This window comes from Carlito syrichta, unplaced genomic scaffold (genome assembly GCF_000164805.1).
Source record: "Carlito syrichta isolate Samal-C Ts95f unplaced genomic scaffold, Tarsius_syrichta-2.0.1 Scaffold315497, whole genome shotgun sequence".
NCBI classification, from domain to species: Eukaryota; Metazoa; Chordata; class Mammalia; order Primates; family Tarsiidae; genus Carlito; species Carlito syrichta.
In genome coordinates, this window is record NW_007259593.1 from 1,279,009 (window position 1) to 1,298,173 (window position 19,165).

Below are 19,165 nucleotides of genomic sequence, written 5' to 3' on the forward strand. Positions count from 1 at the left end.
ACTCACCTCAGCCTCCCAAAGGTACGGGATTACAGGCTGAGCCACCGAGCCCGGCTTGTTATTTCTTATTTTTAAAACTTTGATTTTTTTTTTAAGGCTCCCAGGTGACTCATATATTAGCCAGGGATGGGAACAACTAAGTTACACTAAATGGCTCTATTTAAGTCACCGACCCCAAACATCTCCCAAACTATTCCTATACCAGTGAAAAACTGCACTTATAGTGAGGGGAGGGAAGCTTCTACTAAAAACTGAAAAATATTTAGGCTAAAAGTTGTTTTCTTGCTTTAGCCATAACAATTTTAGTTTTTTGTTTTAATGTATAAATTCCCCTGTTGCAGCTTTGTTAGTTGCTTGCACTATGACTGAATTGGAAGAGAAAACAGAAATAAAAGTGTAAGATGACAGTGACTTTGTGATTGAGTAGGGAAGCTTAAAAGCTGTGCTGACATTTGGCATTATATGACCAAGGAACAAAGTGTGAAAAAATTCAGTTCCAAAATAAAAATGAAACTGTATTCACAGATACAATTCTAGAACCATTCTAGAACCAAACTGAAGGAATCATCATAAAAAGAGTGAAAACTGGCCAATTCTGCAACAACATTTTTCCCTGAACTCCTCACTCCTAGATTTTTTCTCATGGGAAATATAACCAAGAGAGGAAGCAGAGACATTGTCATTGACAGTGCCAAGCACCTGGAAGACAGCCCACCTGTAGCACTTCACACAAAACTCTATGAAGCCATAATAAGAGAAGACTGCACTAAGATCAAGGCACTCTTAAGAAAGCACCCCATCAACCAGCCCATGACCATTCTGACCAACTCCACCAGTTGCAGGTTACTTCTGAACCAGGTACCCTCGTTTCTGCTTAGTTACTTTAAGAAAAAAGGAAGGAGCACAATCTAACGCTTGTTAAATCACCAAACTCCTTACTGCTCTTACAAGGCACAAGGCTTGACAATACATTTCCAGCTCACTCCCGGACAGAGCAGAACTCTGGAAGGTCTGTGATGCCTCCCTTCCACTTGTCACACACAAACTGATGTGAGAAAAGACTAGAACCTGTTTGGCTGAAAAAACATTAATGTCATCTTCTCAAATATACCCAGGGTGATTATGCCTGTGTGATGAAATTATTTTTTCCCTTTTTAATATGTATTTTTTCATTTTCTATATTTTTATGTAATGATTATTACCTTTATAATTTAACCCTTGGCACCCAGATGTCCTTTCTGAGGGGACATCGTAAATCTAGCAAACCACTCAGATGTCTCCTCTCAAGGGACACAAAGAGATTGCTGGTGACTATTCAGGACAAACTTATGGCAGAGCAAATTTTTCAAAAATGTGTTATTTCCTTGAAGTTTCCCACTCAAACTGTATAAAAAAGCAAATAAAGAGATGGAATAGAGGAACCCACTCAGGTCCCCTCCTGCTCCTGCTCAGGGAGCTTTTCTGTTCTCTCAATAAATCTTGATTTCCTAAATTAAAAAAAAAAAGATGGAATATATACTCAGATATGATCATTCAGGAATCACAAGTGCATCTTTCCACATCTTCTTTAAACAACAGACTAGACAATAAATTACATGTTATTAATGTGGGAGGAAGAAAATGAGACTACACTTGTCTGCTCAAATAGAAAAACAGCTGGTGGAAGACATGAAACAAATTATTACTGCATAATATGTATCAATGAACCTGCAATGTATGTCACTGACTGTTTCACACATTACCATACGTTAGAAAAATATGAGACATCAAATTTTGATTTTTTTGTCATAAATAAGTTCCTCAATGTCCAAAATTCTATTATAAACCAAATAGCATTACAATAAAATAATTGGTTACAATGCTATACTATTTAACATGAAGTGATTCAGTTTTCCCTAGTTTGTAAAAAAAAAAAAAGTGGACAAGTTGCAGGTAAGTGATCTACGAGACATCTCTGAGTGCAAAGGATTAAACTTTTTCAAAAAGAAAGTCACTTTCTCCTTCACCCTACCCTCTCCACTTATCTTGCAGTCATGTTATACAACCACTACTATATATATGTCTTAAGAACTGGAATAAGCAGCTGTGCTAATCATAGACAGAACAGATGCTGTAATATCTTTTCAGTTTTTACTGCTGATAATGTAACTTTGGCAAAGATATAACAACTACTTGTCAATTGCTCTGTGGGTTAACTTAAGGACTAAGTGACTTCATAGCAATTACCATTAATATTACACTATGGTCTCTTCATAAGAATCAACTTTCAAAGTTTTAAATCTTATTTTTGTTGCCATGGTAAGTTTGTATTTCTGAAAATCTGTAAAACAAATTTTATCACATAAAATTCACTGAGTTTTGGTCATTTGAAACAGATAATAGCAAAGGAGAATTTTGATGCACATACTAGAAAAATATTGAACCAATGAGATACTAAATAAACATATTACCCTTGAAATGGCAAGCTAAGGCAAACATTATTTTTAACTACCTAGGGCTACATGTAATGCAGTTTGTTTTTCCCCAAAGCAGACACACCCTATTGTCCCCATTCATCTGGCTGCCGAGTACCACAAGGCAAAAAGTTTGCTTTGTCTATTAGAGCACGGGGCTGATCCAGAAGTAAGGTAAGTTAGCACAGCAGGCAGTTCTTTCTAAATTAGAGTATACCTTATATAGATTTTTTCATTTTATAACTTTTTCCAGTTTTGTCTAGACTTGTTCATTCTTCATGGGTTATGGGCTACAAATTACCACATTTTAATGAATCCGTTTATTTACTGACTAGATGAGATACTCTGAAAAACTAGAAGTAACGCAACACAAACCAGTCAGCCAAACTAATACATTACTGAGTATTAAATGCTCAACAGTGGTGTTATGGAAAATGCATTAAGTCCTGGTCATGAGCCTCAAGAAGTTTAACAACCTAAGTTAGGGATGAAAAACAAGAACATTAAGTAGACAACAGTTTTTCCTGTGTATTACCCTCCACTAGAAAGCAAGCTTCATGAAAGGGAAGTTTACCTTGCTCGCTACTGTATCTCTACCACCTAAACCAAATGCCTAACACTTGGGAGGTGCCCAGAAAGTACTATTTGAATGAATGAAAGAATTACATAGTATAAAAATGATACAACTTCTTGTCCCAAACCCTTACCACACTCCAGAAGAACTCAGTTGACCTGCCTTACTCTCAACCTCTCCCTGGGCACCCCACCCCCACTTTGCAAATGTCCTCTCAAAGCCTTCCACATCAGGACCATACAGAATTGCCCCATCCTCCTCTGGGGCAATTTCCTCAGGCACCCTTTCCTACCCTTCACGCTACAAACAGTATGTAAGGCTCCGCACTTCTCTAGAACTTTGCCCCCTTCCCATATTTGCTTAATTGCTTAACTATGCTTCATGTCTATCTTCCACGCTAATGCTAGACTGTAAGCCCTACAAAGGTAGGGACCTCTTGCTTGGTGCCATATCCCTAGCCTAGGGCTTCACGCTAAATAAATACACGTGAACTAAAATCATTTTCTGATTTCAGTGGAGCAGTCAGATTTTCATCACAAATCTTCCCTTTTCCCTGCCAAAATAAAGGCATTTTGGAAACAATCCTGAGATGAGAGCCAAGTTGTAAAATGCTCGTCATGACCACGTGGATTGGTGCAGGGAATGAAGATGAATTGGCTTCACTAATTTCAGAACAACCATAGGTCTTCAGATTCAACCCTTGTCATCCATTCTGTTATCTACCCACAAGTAAAAACATCAGGTAGAAGAACAGATAGAGAGCCATTAAGAACTGAGAAAATGGGAGTTCTGTCCTTTATGGCTCACTTCTGTGGCAGTAAGTCATAGTCAACTCCACACAATTTTACTGAATGCCTACTAACTTAGCCCAGCACTGTGCAAGGTGCTAGAGCTACCAAAGTAACTAAGATACAGCTCTGAAGGGGCCACAGCCTAGCAGGAACAACAAAGTAGAAATGGGCTGCTCAAAGAGGCTAGGCCTCGCCATGAAATGATGCATCTGCCACATCCCCCAAAGCCCTGGGAAAGCCTGAGAAATTACCCAGCAATACAAAATTTGAGACACTCCTTTAAAGTAACTAAAGGGGTATTACTTCGGATAAATACTGCCTCCCTACACATTAATTCTTCATAGTGCCATTCCCACTGTGAATTTAGTGTAACGTGTGATCAATACCCATTCTAGGGACACAAGAGGCCTCACCACACTCCACTTAATGCTACTGCAGTGGCCAATCCCTTCTACCACAAGGACAAAATCGGCCAAGAGAATCCCAAAGATGCTGACAGACATTGAGAATAACGCTAAAATATGTCTCCACATCTTGTGTGAACATGGAGCTCAAGTTAACGCTCAAGTAGATGACAGCAACAGACATTCACCACTCCATCTGGCCATAGCATACTGTACCTATCCAGTTGTCTCCATTTTGGTTCAAAATGGTGCTCATGTCAATGCTATTAATGAATCCAGCATGACACCCCTTCACATGGCTGCGTCTACACTGAATGTGGAGATGATGAAAATGCTCATTGCCTGTGGAGCAAATGTTAACTGTGCTGTCTCTTCCACGGGAGCCACAGCCCTGAAGCTGGCAGTGTGCACTGCATCAAGCAAAGCTGGTGAACTGCTAGCGGTAGGACTTGACTGTATCGATTTGTTGCTAATCCATGGAGCCAAAGTCAATGCCCAGGACCATGAAGGTCAAGCTGCTATCCACGAGGCATGTTTTAGAGGCAGAGAGGCAATAATCAATCTTCTGCTTGATTTTGAAGCAAATGTTAACATTTTGACCAGAAATGGGGAATCTCCAATGTATATGTACCTTCAGCGCAGTTCCAATATAAGACATACAGCACTTCTGGCCAGACTACTTCACTGTACTTATCCTTTGAGAATGACCAATAACCAAGGAAATCTACCTGCAGGAATCATGCTACCAGAATTCCACCTCTTAAGGGAAACTTTAATAAAGCTATCTCAAAAACCCTTATCCCTAAAAGTTATTTGTAAAAGAAACATCAGAAATATTTATGGTGAGAAATACAAACAACACTTGAAGCAACTTCTCCCAGGGAAGATATGGAATTCTGTATACTGCAACTATGAATTCGCTTACCTCTTGAAATAAGACCTCCAAGTTTCACAGTGCCCAAAAATTTCAGGAAGTCAAACTGCATTTTCTGGCCTCACATGTACCAGAAAATATTTTACCTGTCACTTTTTATATTCCAAATGTACAAACTATTGGTTCTTAAAAACCTTTTTCAAAAAATAAAGTAATTTGCATATTAGCATTTTTGTTCCTAAATTTTCTTTTAAATGCCTTTTCCATAATTTAATTTTTGTCTAAAGAGCAAGCAAATTAACTTGAAATTATTCAGCCAAAGAAATAAGTATATTTCCTAACCTTCTTGATAGTCTTTTTTTTAATAGTCTTTTAGATAAAAATAGTTATAGATTCTTTTAAAACAGAAAAATAAAATTTCCATGCTAAATTTCTCTTAAGATGTATAATTAAAGAAATGGAGTTTACCACTAAGGCTGCAATAATACATGAACATTTCTGTTAGTACTAAATACATTTAGCATTACTGGTTACATTAGTACCCAGAACACACTAACACGGTCTGACAGTTAAGTTCACAAACTCATCCTAGACAAAGTACTACATTGCTGAATAGCTCTATGGTCACCTGTGAAGTACTGCCCTTGGGAAGCTATGCACTGATGCCGGTGCCCAGTCAAAGCAATTTTGAGACTCTTTTTTTGGAATGGCCATCAGAGCTGTCACTGTATTATCCTTGATGTCCTGAATGTCACCAAAATGTCTTCCTTTCAAAATTCCCTTGCTCTCCAGGTAAAGAAAAAAGTCACTGGGTGTCAGATCAGGTGAGTAGGGAGGGTGTTCCAATACAGTTATTTGTTTACTGGCTGAAAACCCCCTCACAGACAGTGCTGTGTGAGCTGCTACACTGTTGTGATACAAGAGCTCCTTCAGGACCATTTTTTGCACATACCTTTCTCATGCCAAAATTTTCAGTTAGAAACTTACTGTTTCTCTAACGATGTTTATTTGGTCTGCTGTGTTTCTCACAGTCAGTCAATGATTTCGATGCACGATTTGATGCATTTTTGCAATGTTTTTCATCAGTTCTGTTCATTACTGGCCATCCTGACCTCTCATTCTTCAGGGACATTTTCTCTCCCCTTAGAAAAACGTTTAATCCATTTATAAACTGCCATTTCTTCATAGCATTATCCCCATGAACTTGGACTAACATGTCCCTGATTTCACTTCCACTCTTGCCAAGTTTAACAAGAAATTTAATGTTTGTTCATTACTCAAATTCGAGCTCCAACACTCTCATGACAACACATGAAAACATGCAACAATAATGAATGCCACTCAGCAAGACACTGCCACACGTCGACACAAACACAGCTGTAAGACAATGATATACCAAGGTTACGAAACCGTACAGAGTTGTTTGTACAGCACTGCCAATGTAAGCACATCGTGACAAGTTCACGAACTTAATTATCAGACCTCATACTATCTGAAAAACTGTACTCGTATTCCAAAGAGAATCTTCAAATGCCCAGAAATTACTGCTTTAAAAAATTCAACCTGAGATGTTCATGTTCTGGACCTATGGAATGGTAATTTATATGACAGTAATGATAACCTCCTAAGAAGATGAACTAGGGCATATGATTTAATACAATGAACCAACATCAAATCATTCCTGATAAGAAGCTACCACTATTTTCAATTATTTCATTGCTCCCACTTACCTTCAGATCCCTGTGTACAATCCCCATATTATGTATGTAAAACACACCTTCCACCAATTCTTGAAAAATTTTTGTTGCAACACTGGCCATAACATAAGGACCTTGAAGTAAAAAAAAAAAGTTTTATAAATGTTAACATGGTTCTAAATACATTAATATCTGACTTCACATTCAGATTTTCAACAAAATCAACACTCCAGAATGGTCTAAAACCTAGAAATAAGCAGGAAGTGTTCCTTAGCTTCTCAGCTAGCAAGAACACCATCACAAACTAGAATCCAATAGTTTGTCACTCATTTCACTCAGAGCCTCTATATTAATCACTTTTTAAATACTTCTCAGTGTCCAGGCACAGTGGCTCACACTTACAATCCAAGTTCTTTGGGAGTCTGAGGCCAGAGGACCACTTGAGTCTAGGAGTTTGAGACCAGCCAGGGCAACACAGCAAGAACTGGTCTCCACTAAAAAAATTTTTAATTAGCCTGGCATGGTGGTGCATGCCTATGGTCCCAGCTACTCGGGAGGCTGAGGCAGAAGGATCACCTAAGCCTGAGATGTTGCAGCTGTAGTGAGCCGCAATCATGCCACTGCACTCTAGCCTGGGTGACAGTAAGACTTGGACTAAATAAGTAAATAAATCTTAGGTATCAGGTGACTAGATTAGATGTGGTTTAAATACCCTTCAACCAAAGTTCTTGCTTTGTTGCCTAGGCTGGTCTCAAACTCCTGACCTCAAGCAATCCTCCTGACTCAGCCTCCCAAAGTGCTGGGATTACAGGCGTGAGCCACTGCACTTGGCCCAAATAATGGTTTTTTTTTTGAGTTGGAGTCTCACTCCGTCGCCCAGACTGGAGTGCAGTGGCCGCTCCCCGGCCACTGCAGCCTCAACCTGCTGGGCTCCGGTGATCCTTCTGCCTCAGCCTTCCAAGCTGCTGGAACTACAGGCGGGCACTACCACACCCGGCTAATTTTTTGATTTATTGTAGAGATGAGGTCTCGCCAAGGTGCCCGGGCGGGTCTCAAACCCGCGGGCTCAGGCAATTCACTCACCTCAGCCTCCCAAGGCATGGGATTACAGGCTGAGCCACTGAGCCCAGTAATAATGGAATTTTTAAAAATAAATAAATTATGTTAGCTTAAGGGGTAAGATTCCATCATCTGGAATGCTTCACTTTCCAAAAATGACTGGCAAGGCATATGGGAAAAGAAAAAGTAAATGAATGAGTTCATCTAGTAACATGACGACATAAGTGAATTTAGAGAGTGGAGAGGTCTTATAGGACTAAAACAAAAACTGATAAAGACAAAAATCCTGCCTTTTTCTCAACAAGTTTAGTAATATTATAATAAAAGCTTAATAGCTCAGTTGCTTTAAATCATAAACCTCAGGAGGCTAAAGCAGAAGGATTGCTTGAGTCCAGGAGTTTAAGACCAGCCTAGGCAATAAAGCAAGATCTAGTCTCAATTTTAAAAAAATCATAAACCTTTTGTTTACCTTTAAGAACCAGGATTACATACTCCTGTCTCCTTGAAGGGGTCTAGTTTGTTTTCATCTCAAACCTATTTCACACAGAGAACAACTGTCTCCTTTTGTGTATCTACCACACCCTTGGGCAAGTACTTTAGAAGACAGAAAACTCCTCTGTGTGTGTAAAAGCAATGGTTCTACTTATAAGTACCTCTGTTATGACTTCCCCTCATAATGAAGTGGCTGACCTCCTGTCTGGGTAGAAATGCAAGGAAGGCATTTGACCTTCACAACTACTGAGATAGCTGCCTTTCTTTGGTCTGTCTATAAAATATAGGGTTCTCATTTTAACCCACCTCACATATCCAAATGCTAAGCAACAGTTAAAAGAGTCAGTAACCACACACAGACCTAACCCAGTGATAACAGTCTCCACTCACTCTGCATTCTCTGTGCCTGACAATTTGCTACATCCTTTGCCCTATTGCTTTAATCCTCACAACAACCCTATAAAATGCGGCTAATCACATCTCACAGATGAGGAAACAAACTGAGAGCAGTTACCAGACTTACCCAAAACCCTACAGCTGGTGAGCACTAAAGCCAAGATTCAAACCCAGGTCTGTTGGGAATGGTGAAATGTAAAAATAGAATTGATAGAATAAGCTATAAACACGGGGCTGGACTACTACAAAGTTAAAATTTTTAAATATTTTTAAAAGAATAATAGACATCACCCTAGCAGTATCACACATATTTTGACTTCGTTGTTTTGACAGGTTTATGTTATTAGATGGTATACATTACAGTTCCCACCCCATACCAAATAGAATTTTAAAGATCAACAATTGCATTCAGGGCTTTAATAAACCATTTTCCTCCTCATAAAGATATCTGCACATAGTACTGGTGGCCAGCGAGAGCGAGCAAGGAGCACCACTGCCATAGAATGAATTCAAGAACTTCTAGAGAATGGCCCACAACTTCTTTCAGAGAAGGTGAACAGAACCTGGTGATTATGGGTAGGAATACCTGGTTTTCTATTCCTGAGAAGAATCGATCTTTGGAGGACAGAATTAGCTTAGTTCCCAGCCGGCCTTGGTGGCTCAGCCTATAATCCCAGCACTTTAGGAGGTCGAGGCAAGTGGACTGCCTGAGCCCGTGGGTTCGAGACCCACCCAGGCAACCTGGCAAGACCTTGTCTCTACAATAAATCAAAAATTAGCCGAGCATGGTAGATCACGCCTGTAATTCCAGTTACTTGGAAGGCTGAGGCAGAAGGATAGCTGGAGCCCAGCAGGTCGAGGCTGTGGTAGCCGGGAGCATGCCACTGTACTCCAGTCTGGGTGGCAGAGTGAGACCCCAACTCAAAAAAAAAAAAAAAAAAAAAAGAATGTGTGTTCCTGGTGGAAGTTCTAAGATCTCAAGGAACTTCCACCAGGAGCACACATTCTTGCCTAAAGTCTGGATGACATCTTAAAACTCATTGAGCAACCAGAATTAGCAAGTAAAGTAAACATGGTTTAGCTTGTAGGAGGCAACTCTGTTTATAAGGAAGCCATGAGTCAGGCTATCTTAAACTGTTTGTGACAAGCATCATGCAGGACTTTGAAAGTGACACTTTTTTTCCAGAAATCGATTTGGAGAAATATAAACTTCTCTCAGAATACCCAGGTGTCCTTTCAGATGTCTAGGAGGAGAAAGGCATTAAGTACAAACTTGAAGTATATGAAAATAATGATTTATATGAAGGTGTTTTCTGATTTATTTCAAGTTATTCCCCCTCCCTCTAAAATATTATGTATTTTTTAAATTTTATTTTAAAGATGTGGGGTACAATTCAGGATTAGGTATACAAATGGTCATTGTACAGGTAAGGTTTGGGCCTCACTTTGGTCCCCACTTTGCCTGGTTGGAGATCAAGTACACTTATTGATGAAGTGTGCCACCCCCCCCCCCCACCACCTGGCAGTTTCCTACTACTGCCAATCCTTTTCTTATAGTATTATGATAATTGTTCAGGGTCCACTTATGTGTGAGAACATGTGATACTCAATTCTTTGTTTCTGTGATAGATCACTGAGTATTACAGACTCTAAATTCCTCCAAGTTGCTGCAAAGTTCATAATTTTGTCCTTCTTTATGGCTGTGTAATATTCCATTGTGTATATGTACCACATTTTTTGTATCCAGTCTGCTTTTGATGGGCAGCAGTTGGTTCCATGTTTTTGCTATTGTGAATAATGCTGCAATAAACATGCATGTGCAAGTATCTTTTTCATAGAGTGATTTGAGCTCCTCCAGGTATATTCTAGAAGGAAGATTGCTGGGTCATATAGAAGATCAATTTTTAGATCTTCCAGGAATCACCACACTGTTTTCCACAGAGGTTGTAACTAGTTTACACTCCTACCAACAGTATAGATGTGTTCCTGCCCCTCCCCCCACTACCCACCCACCCACAAACACACATTCTCTCCAGCATCTGTTGTTTTTTGAGTTATTGAGGATGGCCATCCTGACTGGAGTTGGGTGATATCTCAGTGTGTTTAATTTGCATTTCTATGATGATTAGTGAAGCTGAGCATTCTTTTCATCTATCTGTCGGTTGCTCGTATGTCTTCTTTTGAGAAGTGTCAATTCATATCTTTTGTCCACTTTTTGATAGGGCTGTTTATTTTTTTCTTTTCAGCATGTTTGAGTTTCTTGTAGATCCTAGATGTTCAACCTTTGTCAGATATACAGTTGGCAAATATTTTTTACCAGTCTGTGAGCTGCCTCCCAGCTCTCTTGGTGGTTTCTTTTGCTCTGCAGAAGTTTTTCAGTTTGATGAGGTTCCACTTGTCTGTCTTATCTCTTATGGTGAGGGCATTTGGGGTTTTGATCAGGAATTGGTTGCCAGTTCCAATTTCCATAAGGGTGTCTCCTGCATTTGCTATGGTTCTTATAGTTTAAGGCTTTGATCCATTTAGAGTTGATTTTAGTGTATGATGATAGGTAGGGAACTTGTTTTAATCTTCTGCATGTGGTCAACCAGTTTTCCCAGCACCATTTACTGAATAAGGTCTCCTCTCCCCAGTGGTTGTTAGTGAAGGCTCTGTCGCAGTTAAGTTGGTTGAAAAATTGAGGTTTTGTTTCTGAAATCTCTATCCTGTTCCATTGGCCTTTATGTCTGTTCTTGTACTAATACCAGGCTGTTTTGATTATTGCAGCCTTATAAAACCCTTGAGCACCTAGGCATAGAGGGAGCATACCTCAAAATAGTAAGAGCCATCTATGATAAACCCACAGTCAACATATTGCTAAATGGACAAAAATTCCAAGTATTTCCCGAGAAAATTGGGATAAGACAAGGCTGCCCACTCTCATCTCTCCTGTTCAACATATTGTTGGAAGTCCTAGCTAGAGCAATCAGACAAGAGAAGGAAATCAGGGACATCTAAATAGTAAAAGAGGAAGCCAAGTTGTCCCTCTTTGCTGACACTATGATACTATACCTTGAAACTTCATGAGAATCTGTCAAAAACCTCCTTGCACTGATAAGGGCCATTGGCAAAGTCTCAGGGTACAAAATCAACATGCAAAAGACAGTCTCCTCCTTATACACCAACAACAAACAGGCAGAGAACCAAATAAAAAGCACAATCCCACTCACAATAGCAACTAAAAAAATGAAATACCTTGGCATCTTCCTAACCAGAGAATTCAAAGACCCTTACAATGAAAACTACAAAACACTGATCAAAGAAATCAAAGATGACACAAATGGAAAAACATTCCATGCTCATGGATTGGAAGAACCAACATTGTTAATATGTCCATCCTACCAAAGCCAATCTACAGATTTAATGCAATACCTATTAAATTACCAACATCATTCTTCTCAGACCTGGAAATGGCAATACAGAAATTCATATGGAAACACAATTGACCACGAATAGCCAAAACAATCGCCAGCAAAAGAAAGAAAGCAGGAGGTATCACACTTCCAGACTTTAAAATTATGCATTTTGGCCAGGCTCAGTGGCTCAGCCTGTAATCCCAGCACTTAGGGAGACCAAGGTGAATGGATTGTCTGAGCCCGCAGGTTCGAGACCAGCCCGGATAATTTGGTGAGACCACGTCTCTACAATAAATCAAAACTTAGCTGGGAGTGGTAGAGCACACCTGTAGTTCCGGCTACTTGGAAGGCTGAGGCGGAAGAATCGCCGGAGCCCAGGTTGAGGCTGCAGTGGCTGAGAGGCGTGCCACTGCCCTCCAGCCTGACAGAGTAAGACTCCAACTCAAAAAAATTTTAAAAATAAATTTATGCATTTTTATATTAGAAAAAAAGACTTCCTGACTTAAAAAAAAATCTGCACATAGTACTACAATGCTCATAAAGCAAGCAAAAAAACAACTTTACAGGGCACTGAAAACCCCAACATACTACATGCCACAACTGAACTAGACTGAGTTCTGGCATGTCCTAATTACATGGCAAACTAGAGAAGCAGCACAGAGGTGTGTTGTGGAGCTACTGGAGAAAAATATTATATTTCTGTCTTCCCACTGGCAGCTAGTCTAAGATTTTGAGTCAGGTTAACTAGCCTAGATTTGAGTCCAAATAAAGGAGAAAACAGCAAATGATTAATGACTGATATTTAGTTGAATCTTTACTTAAAAATCAAGTCACTCACATCTGCTACTTTGATAATCCAATACAATGGTTTTTTAAATTCTGGCTACACATAAGCATCAACAAAACAATTTTCCAAAAAAATACAAAAAAAAAAAAGTCAAGACTTATCTAGACCAATTATATAAAAATAACCAGTGTGATTCCAGACAATGGCTTTTTTTTAAAAAAGGATTTACTTTTTAGGAGTTTTATATTTACAGAAAAATTGAGAATATACTACAGAGAATTCCATAAAACCCACATCCAGGTTCCTCTGTTATTAACACCCTTACATTAGTATGGCACATTTGTCACAATTAATGCACCAATACTGATACTTTATATCATTAACTGAAGTCCAAAGTATATTCAGGTTTCCTTAGTTTTTACCACTTTCCTTTGTCCTGTTCCAGGACCCCATCCAGGATATACCACATTACCCTGAGTTGTCATGTCTCTTTAGGCTCCTCTCACCTGTGAAAATTTCTCAGACCTTCCTTGATTTTGATGGTCTTGATAGTTTTCAGAAATACTGGTCAGATAACATATTTTGTATACTGTTCCTCAGTTGGGATTTGTCTGATGTGTTTCTCATGATTAGACTGGGACTATGAGTTTGGGGGAGGACGACCACAGAGATGAAGTGCCACTCTTATCACATCATATCAAGGGAGCACATACTACCAACATGACCTGTCACTGTTTATGCTGACTTTGATTACCAGCTAAGGTAGTGTTTGTCAGGTTTCTCTGCTATAAAGTTATAGTACTGCACTGTAAAATTATTCTTTTTTATGGACAACATATTTTTCAAAGTACCTGGGTGACTCTAATGTGCAGCCAAAGTTAAGAACCAGTGTTGTAATATTTTTAAAATATTAGCCAACAGAATATTCCTAGAATGGTATATAACTGCAGGTTGGGGGGGATGCGGAAGGGAGGGTCTGGATCTTGAAGAAGACAAACTTTTCACTATACGCCCTTTTATAGGGAATTTCATATAAAAGTATCACATTTTCAGGTTTAAAAAAATAAAATGAGTATTTAAACATCACCTCTTAAAAAGTTTAAAGGAGGAACTTGGACTCCCATAAGTGAAGAAGAAACAAACTTCTATTGTGTTAAAAAAATTTAAACCTTTTCTATTCATTATCATTAACCTAAATTTCAGTAGATTACTGCTTAAATATCAACAAACTATATATCTTTCTTTTTTTTGAGTTGGAGTCTCACTCTGTCGCCCAGACTGGAGTGCAGTGGCCGCTCCCGGCCACCGCAGTCTCGACCTGCTGGGCTCCGGTGATACTTCCGCCTCAGCCTTCCAAGTAGCTGGAACTACAGGCGTGCTACCATGTCTGGCTAATTTTTTGATTTCTTGTAGAGATGAGGTCTCGTCAAGTTGCCCAGGCGGGTCTCAAACACGCGGGCTCAGGCAATTCACTCACCTCAGCCTCCTAAGGCGCAGGATTACAGGCTGAGCCACCAAGCCCAGCTACAAACTATATATCTATCACAGAGAAAATTCACTTCAAATACTGAACTGTTTTTGAAAACTGTTGAAATAAGCATAACTCTTTCTTTGGTTTTGGTTGTTTGTTTGTTTTTTAACCTAAAGTACCTGGAGGCAACTTCTACATTAGATGGAAAAGATCGGACTTTGCCTTTATTTCCCAGCCCAGTACGTACAGACCCAGATGGTACTTACAGGCAGATTCATCCACATACTCTCGGCCCCGCTTGTTTCTCTCGGCTATCCAATCCCACAGCGAGAGTTCACATAGCTGCATCTGGATGTGCAGCATAAGGTGGTACTGCACCTAGGAGAGGACATGCCACCAGCTCCCATCTTTGTACGATTCACTCATATTATTCAGTTAGTCAACAAATACTCACTTGCCAACTCTGGGCCAAGAAAGTGTTAACTTGTTTGAACCTCCTTTTGCAAGACTGAATTGCTGAGAGCACAGGCCTGCCCAAGAAGCCCAAAGTCTAATGCCAGAGACAGATAAGTAGAGCAGTAATTAAAACAGTGTTTCATAATACAAAGAGAAGGAATACCCAGGTGGACATCAGGCAGGGATCCAACAGAAGCTCTCAAATGTAACACTGAGGAACTGGTCCTGCAACTGGTCTGCTCACTACATAAACAGATCTTAAAGCTAAGATAAAGCACCAAAGAATGGCTATATGGTATTCTACGCTCTATGTATTCCAATATATACTACTGTTGGCTTCACATTGTACATAACTAATAACTTACTCAAGAAAAAAGTAGGCAAACAGTAAGCTTACTATAGCCCGCTTATTTAGACATCCAGGAAAATTTTCCAACTATAATACAAAGAAATGAAATTATTCTAATTAAAAGCCTCCCAAACGCAACTCCTTCAGATTCAGGTGAACCTGCTCATAGTTTTATGTTTCATAAAAAAAAATGCACAGAAATAATATTTCTTGACAAGAATTAATTCTGCACTGTGTATATAAAGATGGTATACACAGTTTTATAACCCTAACAAGACAGAAGATTTGTAGACTCTGTTAATGTTCAAGTTTTCGAACTACTAATACTCAATAATACTGATTTATATGAGATGGGAGGCTGACCAGCATTATCAGTATAACCTTCAATAAGAGGTATCCTGAACACTAAAAATAATAAAATAAAAAATAAATTTTAAAAGTGAAAAGAGCATCCTGAAAACTGACCTACTAGGACTCACCTAAAGTCATGCTCAAAAATCTTTCTGCAAAAGTATAATTTTACAGTATGATGCTAATATACAACAGAATCAGAGTATAAATGACTCCAAGGTACATCTACAAGAGCATCCAGAGGGGCAAATGACCCAGTTGGGGAGGTCAGAAAAGGACTGTGGGAGTTACTAACTGAAGGAGGGAAGCCCAAATACAAAGGCTATATGGTGAGGACAAGAGACTGAACACAGGTAGAAGAGCTGGAGCCGAGAGAGGGAGGAGCATGAGGTGGGAAGTCAGCTGAAGAGGAGGGAAGGTCTTGCATAATCACAGTCCCTCATACAGTTTACTATGGGGAAACGCCAAATTGGTAGGTCAAGAGAAAGAAATCTACCTCAGTCTGCCCCAACATGTTGATGTTTTCTTCAGAAGATTCCTCAGTGGAAGTGAAATTCTCTTCTAGGTTTGAATTACACCTGAGTGGTAGCTGCTGCTCAACAATCGACCTGGTAGACACATCAGCAAAGTCATTATCCTGGAGCTCACCGGACAACTCAAATTCACTGGTGTCTCTCAGGACTAAATCAGTGGTGCAGTTCATCAATTTGTTATTCCGATTTTCAGTGTCAGACTTTTCCAAGGGTTTTTCTTTTTCTGGCGTGAACTCAGCAAAGATGATGGATGAGCTGCTACTTTCATCATTTTTAACACCATGCTGATCTCTGGAGAATAAAACAGTAAAGACAAAAGTCGATGTAAAAAAAAGATCAACAGTAGCTCAACTATTCCTTCAAGCCTGTATGACTCTTACTGGTAAGCTTTTTTTAAAAATGGCATCAAATCTGTCTAGCAGCAATATTTATTTAAAATACTGACACTGGCCAGGTGCAGTGGCTCATGCCTGTAATCCCAGCACTTTGGGAGGCCAAGGTGGGAGGTCACTTGAGTCCAGGAGTTTGAGACCAGCCTGGGCAATATGGCAAGACCTCATTTCAAAAAAATAAAAATATTAGCCAGGCGTGGTGGCATGCACCTGTAGTCCCAGCTATTTGGGAGGCTGAGGCAGAAGGATCACCAGAGCCCAGGAGTTCAAGGCTACAATGAGTTGTGATCCAAGCTACTGCACTCCAGCCAGGGCTACAGGGTGAGACCTCGACTCGAAATAAAGTAAAAAAATACAGGAAGTATCTAAGAGGATGAAATAATTTGACATTTTGTAATGAAAATAAGCAAAAAAGAAAGTCTAAAACACTCCCCCTGAGCTCCTTGTAGCAAAAGGCAAAGATAACCCAATGCAGTGATAGCGAGTAATGTCCTAATATGTATACACCAGTTCACATACCTGTCCTCTGCCTGGTCAGAGAGCACTTCCAAAGATGGCAACTGAATGGAAATTCTGTCTGCTAAACAAAAACAAAAACAAAAATCTGCAAACGCCTAGTTTTCCAGTTTATCCATTTATCAAAGGCAGAGTTAAACTACACAGATAGTACTAAATGAGACTTCAGGTCTAAAATTGTCACGACCTTCTGGCAAAACACACTGAACAAGTACATTCAAATGACTGGCAAAATTTATGAACTACAAAACCAGAGCTGCTCAGCATACGAGGAGTCAGCGAACTTTACAGAGGGCCTGACATTTTAGGTTTTAGGAGCCCTCTGGGACTCTGCTTAAACTACTCAATTCTGATACAAGAGCAGCCATAGACAATATATAAATGAATAAGCCTGCATTCTAATAAACTTTATTGACACAGAAATTTTGAATTTCATATAATTTCTTCTTTTGATTTCTTTCAACTGTTTAAAAATGTAAAAACCATTCTTAGCTTGTAGTATGTACAAAAAAACAAGGGCAGGCCAAATTTGGTCCACGGGCTGAAGTTTGCCAATCTTGCAATGACTATATCACCAAAACCCCTTGCCTTGTGGCTGGGCCACATGAACATGTTCTATCCATGCAGTATGATAGCCGACAATATTAGGGTGCTGAAGACCAGCCAGCACCTTCACTTCCCGGAGTACCTAAAAAAGAAACATAATTAGATCTAGCTCTTACTGACAACTTATTAAATGTTCATGGAATCAAATATTCCTTGTTCCAGAGAAAAATGCAGACAGATCCTGACATATGATGGTACAAAAACATTGCAATTTACACATACTTTGATTCTGAACTTCTCCCAGACTTGTAATATGTGTGGTACATGAGACATTCAACATTTTATCATAAGATAGGATTTATGCTAGATGATTTTGTCCAACTGGTAGCTAATGTAAGTGTTCTGAGCTTGCCTTAAGTAGGCTAGGCTAAACTACGATGGTCAGTAGGTCAGCTGTACTAAAAAGCACCTTCAACTTATAATTTTTTCAACTAACAATAGGTTTATCAGGATGTAACCGAACTGAAAGTTGAGGAGCATCTATTATAAAGACTCCTCTGTCCAGGAATCTAAACTACTTTAAAATAATAGAAATATTTTTGTGAGAGAAAAATGGAAACTGCTATAGCAACTAAATATCTTACATTTACATAGCACTTAATGCCTTTGATAACATACATATCACTATTCGCTTATTTGATTCTTACACCAGTGTTCCTAGGCAAGTAAAACTACTATTTCAGAGAGTGAGACAGAAGTGGCTCAGAGAACCAGACAGTTTGCCCAGGACTACATAGCAAAAACGTCAGGGGAAAGACTGGGGCCTGAACCGGGCTCCTGTTTTTTCACAACTAGCTGTGCTATACATTCACCATTTATTCAAAAAATTAATTTCCCCAGCAATGACCCTGAAAGGTGGTCAGTCTAAAGTGGCTATAAAAAATTATATCGGCTGCACACAGTAGCTCATGCCTGTAATCCCAGCACTTTGGGAGTCAGAGATGAAGGACTACCTGACCCCAGGGGTTCAAGACCAGCCTGGGCAACTTGGCGAGACGTTGTCTCTACAATAAATAAATAACTAAATTAGCTGGGCATGGTGGCACACCCCTGTAGTTCCAGCTACTAAGAAGGCTCAGGCGAAAGGATCACCTGAGCTCCGGAGGTTGCTCAGTGGTGGCCATGAGCATGCCACTGCATTCCAGCCTGAGCAGCAGAGTCAGACTCTGACTCCAAAAAAAAAAAATTACTTCAAACATAAACTTAGTTTGGAGCGGCCACTGCATTCCAGTCGGGGCGACAGAATGAGACTCCAACTCAAAAAAAAAAAATGTTTACTATACTTTTCTGTAACCCTATTCTGAATAAACTAGCAATCCATATAACACCTACTATTTGCCAAACACTCACACATACACATATAACTATTTCAAAAGGAACTAAATACACAATTATTCAAGATAAATAATTTTTAAAAATCATACCTTCATGCAGTCTGTTTTAGTTGCACGCTTAATCAGGATTTTCTTAATTGCATAAAACTGACCATCTAATTTATTCCTGACCTAAGAAGAAAAGACAAGTATATTGTGCCATTAAATTTTAAATCAATAAAGAAGTTATTTTAAT

At 39.3% G+C, this 19,165-nt stretch overlaps 1 protein-coding gene and 1 pseudogene across 4 annotated transcripts in view; one reads left to right on the top strand and one right to left on the bottom strand.

Annotated features, from left to right (window-relative positions):
* The window catches only part of EIF2AK1 (eukaryotic translation initiation factor 2 alpha kinase 1), a 46,688-nt gene that overhangs the window by 10,578 nt on the left and 16,945 nt on the right, over positions 1-19,165 (bottom strand). For 3 of the 4 annotated variants that reach the window (XM_021706389.1, XM_008072909.2, XM_008072911.2), the window contains exons 6-11: positions 19,021-19,101; positions 17,579-17,678; positions 16,994-17,054; positions 16,046-16,373; positions 14,660-14,771; positions 6,827-6,927 (exon numbers count right to left, since the gene is read on the bottom strand). In XM_021706389.1, the coding sequence (XP_021562064.1) occupies positions 6,827-6,927; positions 14,660-14,771; positions 16,046-16,373; positions 16,994-17,054; positions 17,579-17,678; positions 19,021-19,101 (783 nt within the window). The remainder of the gene's footprint in view (positions 1-6,826; positions 6,928-14,659; positions 14,772-16,045; positions 16,374-16,993; positions 17,055-17,578; positions 17,679-19,020; positions 19,102-19,165) is intronic. The other variant, XM_008072910.2, reaches the window with a different exon arrangement.
* Positions 9,249-10,057, top strand: LOC103275517 (annotated as a pseudogene).